Genomic DNA, 6,000 nt, shown 5'->3' with positions numbered 1-6,000 from the left:
GAATAGTATTTTAAGTGACTGCCAATAATTGTTTAAAAACAATATGCAATTAGTGGGTGGTCCCTCAGATAAAAAATTTACGTTATGAAACTCAATTAATTCTTATCTTTATTAAATGAAATGAATAAAAGGGAGATGGAAAGTTTAAAGTTATGAAGCTTTGTGATTCTTGACTGTTCTGAGGATCAACATGAAAATATGTACTTAGTGGATGGTCCCCTAGTTAATTCAAAGATCATGGTACTAATCTATAAATAGAATAGCGCAAGAAGGCCATTACCTTGCCATTGACGATGGCACTTCAATAACGATGAAATCAACAAGAGAAAAAAAAATTTCTTATGCTATTAAAATTTGGCAATGTTTAGTTGGTCCCCGAAAATTTTTTGGCGCAGATTCGGCGCAAATTTAACATAAAATGCCGTTTCTGCGCAGTAATGCGCAAATATACCGATTTGGCGCAAAATGCGCAATGTGCGCAGCACTTGAAGCCCTGTCTATATTACATAGATATATATTTAGTAAATAAAATCAGAATGCTTAATTTTTAGTAAATTTAATGCAAAAAATTCTAAATGTAGAATAGTATAGAAGCAATTTAACTGGAGTTAAGACATTTGAAACAATATAATAAAACAATAAAAAGAAAAATTATTTCAATTTTAAATATAATGAGAATATAAGTATTTACCTGTTTGTAACGCATACTGTGCAAGTAAACTAGACACTCAAAAACAGTAGAATTTTCCTCCTGATCCTCTTTCAAAGGGAGGTACTGGAGAAATACTGGAAATACCTTGTAAAGGGCAAAAAATACACGTTTTCATCAAATATTTAATAAAATGAGTGTTGAAAAAACATTCACAACTTATTCAAGTGGCTCAAAAGTTAAATCAGAACATTTACATTGTATAATTTAAGTCAATAGAAAATTTAAGTCAGTACAGTCATTTACGAATCCTGATTTAACAAGATTCCAGGTTTAGTGCAGAATTTTTGAATAAGTTGTTAACTTAAATTTAAACAGCCTTCATAAAACTCTGTTATAACAAGCATATCTTGGATCTGTGGTCTTTTCTATTGTGTAAGCCTTCAAAATAGGGAGCAATCAGTTTTAAAAAAATTTTAGTCCAGCTTTAAAAAATTTGAAACAAAATGGAAAAGAAAGCTATTCATTTTCAAGCATTGGCAAAGAACTCTTGTTAGCCCCTTGAAATAACCTTAGAAAATTAATTTTATGAATCATGTACTTTTATTTCATGTCATCTAGAATATTTTAAAGGCGAAGTAATATTAATTTTTTTTATTCATATTCAAGGCAGATAATTATTAACTCAAAATAAGGAAAATAAAAACATGTCGTAAATATGAAGGGAAATACAAAAAGACACCTTTGAAAGCAATTGTTACTGTAAAGTAGTGTTAATTGTTGTTGTACTACAATAACAATTGTTACTACAATAATACTACTGTATTAAAATAATGATGAAAAATCACTAAATATAATTTCTGTAAATTATTACTATTAAGAATGTTTTTATTAATTTAAAAAGCAGATCCTTAGCTACTTAAATAAGTTTGATTTTGTGTGCGTGGTATCTATCAATCAAAATTCTACCAATTTCAAGTAGTAAGAACACTTTTAATGTCTACTGGAGTATTGTACTTTACAAAATGCAAGCTTAGAAAGGTTTCTTAATCATTAAAATATAATTAAATTCAAAATTCAGTCAATAGATCCCTCAACACAATATAACACCGATAAAACCCATTCGGACACAGTATAGCCTCAATTCAGCACTTTTCCATTTCATTAGGGCAGGCGATTAAGTCGCGCAAAATCACTGGAAGCAAATAAATCAAACTTTTTTTTTTAAAAAAAATTAATAAACAAATAGTATTTTAAGTGACTGCCATTTTTAAAGAGTAATAAATAAATAGCTGAATTTACTTGCGCCTATGAAATGGAAAAGTACCGAAAATTCTAACCACTTTCCAACTAGTTAGAATGAATAAATCTAAATTGGAGCTCTATGCTAGATGGCAAAACAAGATTGTTTCTTTACTGCACAAGCTGAATTTATCTTCAAATAGAATTGACTGTTGATAAAATGTTCACTTTCTGACTAGCAAGGGATTTCCATTTTCCACCGATATTCATGCCTGCTGACAGTATAAATTACAATTGTTTTTTAATTGTAAATACATACATACATATATATATATATATATATATATATATGTAGATATTTCCTTCTTCTTCTTCAAAATTTAAACCACTTCACAATATAACCTGACTATCACAAAGCTGGAGAGAAGTAAATAAAATAAACAAAAATCTTACTAACAAATTTTTTCAAGAGGATTAATAAGAAAAGAAATATTTATATCGTCACACCTAGAATGAAAAACGTGAGGCGCACCCCTTCCATAATAAATTTATATCGCAACCAATATTCTCTTCGCATCAAAAACTATACATACATAATTCAGTTTCGGTGTAACAAAAATATAGTCTCAATTCACTTGTAAAACCCATTTTTTAAATTTTTTATTTCATTAGACATTTTATACCAATCACTGATAAAAATAGAGATATTTTTCTCTTGTATTGCAACACTCACTTACTGTAAATAACCTACTTTTTTATTAAAATATTTTTTCTTAATTATCTTCTTGAACATTTAATATTGTAGTTCCTAGCAATTATGTTTATCAAAGATAGTCTTACCTGATCTAAAGGCACACCTTCAGGATTGGTCTTAATTAATCGAGCTATAGCACCACAAACATTGTCTTTTGTGCGACGATCTTCTTCAGACGCAATCATATTTGATAAAGCTTGCAAATAAGTAGGGTACTGACTAAGCAAAGTTAAAGAATATTGTTTCTGCAAGTGAGAGTTTAATATAGAAAAATTTACAAAAATTAAAAAGAGAAAGGCACAATAAGTACAAATTATCCATGTATTGTTAAATATAAGCATACACAGATGTAAAAACTAATGCACGATGAGAATGAGCAAATCAGGAAGAAAAAAAACTTTTTTGATCTATACTAGATACATTTAATGACAAAAGTTATATTAGGTATAAAAAAATAGAGAAAGTAGATAAAAAAACCATTGTTTTCCATATAACAAGCAGAACAAGAGTTACTTAACAAATTAAATCGTGAAGTATAGATAAGTAAATAATGAATTGTTTTAATATTTAAAAAAATAAAACACTTATACACTTTATAATCAATGGCCAAGAAATTAAAATGGCATTTTTAGTGTGGCTCAACTGCAGCCACGGGGTTATTTTCATTGCATCTATTATCTACTGACAGACCTGCAAAGAGTTGTACAATTTTGAAATACTTGTGGTGTTAGAGCAGAGTTCCTTTAAACTAATATTTGCTACTATTTGCACTGCACTACTTTCAACCACGGAGTTGAAGGGAAGGGAAATTTAATGAAGATTGGTTGCATTTATTAATCTTAAAATAGTTAATAATTAAATAAATACACTAATGATTGTGAAAATTGCAACACCAAGATAAAATTGTGAGAAATTAATCCTACAAAATACTGACAGCTGTACAAATAAACGTGCTCAATAGTAGTACATGGGCAATAACTTTGTAAATCCAATGATTTGCCTGTCTAACCTCACTTTTTATTTCATGTAAGTTTATTAATAAGTTAAAAAATTATTTTAATGATAAATACCAAATCAACACAAACAAAAACTAGCAAATATATAAGTCAATTTATCTCATTCATTTAATTGGAGTAAAGCTAAATTACAACAAATTAAATAAAACCAAATTATAAAACTAAAAATTTATTAAAATCCCCAAATTAATATAAAAAAATTAGTGATAAAATACAAGGAAACTTATTAATCAAATTAAAAACAACACTTAAAAACTACCAAATGGAAAGTATAATTAGAAGAATCGATAACATAAATATTTTAACTTCAGACAAGGCAGGTTATAATGAGAAAAATTGAATTAAAAAAAAAAAATCTTAACTTAAAAAAAAAATTAAAAGAAGTAATTTATTGAATACAAAATTTATTGTGAACGTGAAAAGATAGAAAGACAGAACAAAAAAACTCAAAACAAAAATTTTTCACTTGCAAAAAGAGAAAGCTTCTATCTGCTTCTTTAAATAATCCTTTGCTTTTAGTAATAAATAATGGTATGTTCAATTAAAAACTATACTCTGCTTTTGTTTACAAAAGTAGACTTCCTTTAACAAACTCAAATGTGATTACACACACAAACCTTACAAATGATACCAAACCTCTGTGGAATCAGAATTTCTTCAATTATAAAAAAATTGTTTCTTTAATATTTATCAAATGAACATAGCGGACCATACAAAAACGTTTTGTTCTTAATAATTAATGGATGACCAGAAATATTAAAACAATGTAATAATAAATCCAAGATACTGCAAGTTAAGAAACAAAAGTGGATTAAAAAAAAACTAATGTGTCAATACTTTCTAGGCAGAAGTTCCTAACTCAAACATCCAATTGACAACACTTCAGAAGCGCTTAAGAATATCGCTTCATGACGGTCAACCCCCAAAATAAATTAGAGCTTATTTTTAAACTCTCAATCGTGCAAGCGCAAATTACAGTTGAAAACGGGTTTTGAAATCCTGCAGTTTGATAGGGTGTCAAATTTCCAGACAAATGGCTATGGAATCGTAATTCATCCCAAAGGCATTTTATGAAAGTTAGATAGCAACTATAAGCAGTTTTTGAACATATTATGCCATATTAAAAACATTATTTTATAATTTGTTTGATTCGAAATTAATTTCCGAAAATAATAAGATTTGTATTGATAAAGGATACTCAAAAACCAATTCTTTAGCATTTTCAGCCAGCACACCTAGTCCATAAACAGAATTGCTTCGAACCTCTTCATTTTCATCCCTCATTCCACCAAGAAAAACTGGTTGCAAATGACTTATGAAAGGCTTAACTGTCCGAGCCTCCATATTGCTCACTATGTCTGCTAGCGTACCAGTAGAAAAAGATTTTTCAGACACTGTGCAAGCTTTTTTCTACAAAAAAGAGTTGATATTAAATTAGGATGTAAATATATTTTTAAAATTCTCAAGAATATATAGTTCAAAAATAAGAATGAAAAGTATAAATATGCATATTTAATTTTAAAAATGCATAACCAAATTAATGCTTTTTAAATTCATATTTTATGTTTTGAGAAAGCAAATACTATACTTAATTGTTTTCGATATCAAATTAAATTAATTGATTATGACAGTCAAATATGATATGTAAATAAGAAAAATAATGGAAGTTAATCATATAATATATTTAGTAATAAGAAACCAGACAGGAACAAATTTAAAAAAGTATCATTATACGTTAAAAAAGATAAGCCTATTTAGCAATAGTAAAATTACTTTATATTGGCACATTTACATGAATTTAATCTTATTATAAATTCATAATCAAGAAATTCTACAAAATATATGTATTTTCTGTTAATAAGGAAGAATAAAACATGATTAAAAGAATACACATACTGATTTGTTAATGAGGAAAGGCATCAAACCAGCAAAATAAGGAGCAAACTGTGCCCAAGGAGTAACTTTAATTAGAGAAGCAATTAATTCACCGGCATATTCTAATATAAGACCGTCATATTCTGCTTCTTGATCATCTTCATCCCCATCTGCTTCATCTTGACAAGCTAGCTGAAAACAAAATTAATTTATTCTTATATTTTTTTTCCAATTTAATGAAAACATTCAATAACAATTTTATCATGCATGCTCATTAAAGTAATAAAGAAATATTAAACTGGTTTAAGATGCAATACTTCTGGCGTTTAAAATTTTTTTTTATCAAGTCATTCCTTAGATGTTTGTTTAAGATTTAATAGCCCACTTATAAATATTTTTAGCAAGAAATAAAATATACTGATACAATTATACATTAAAAAAAATATATTTACATAGTGATAGTT

At 27.5% G+C, this 6,000-nt stretch overlaps 1 protein-coding gene across 1 annotated transcript in view; it reads right to left on the bottom strand.

Annotated features, from left to right (window-relative positions):
* The window catches only part of LOC107440346 (importin-4), a gene marked incomplete at its 5' end in the record, with an annotated part of 46,248 nt that overhangs the window by 3,085 nt on the left and 37,163 nt on the right, over positions 1-6,000 (bottom strand). Inside the window, 4 exon segments of the mRNA XM_016053252.1 lie at positions 692-796; positions 2,732-2,864; positions 4,860-5,071; positions 5,558-5,728. Of these exon segments, the coding sequence (XP_015908738.1) occupies positions 692-796; positions 2,732-2,864; positions 4,860-5,071; positions 5,558-5,728 (621 nt within the window).

Source organism: Parasteatoda tepidariorum, chromosome 6, assembly GCF_043381705.1.
Source record: "Parasteatoda tepidariorum isolate YZ-2023 chromosome 6, CAS_Ptep_4.0, whole genome shotgun sequence".
Taxonomy (NCBI): domain Eukaryota; kingdom Metazoa; phylum Arthropoda; class Arachnida; order Araneae; family Theridiidae; genus Parasteatoda; species Parasteatoda tepidariorum.
The sequence above is the reverse complement of the archived record's forward strand: the minus strand, read 5'-3'. Positions and strand labels throughout refer to the sequence as shown.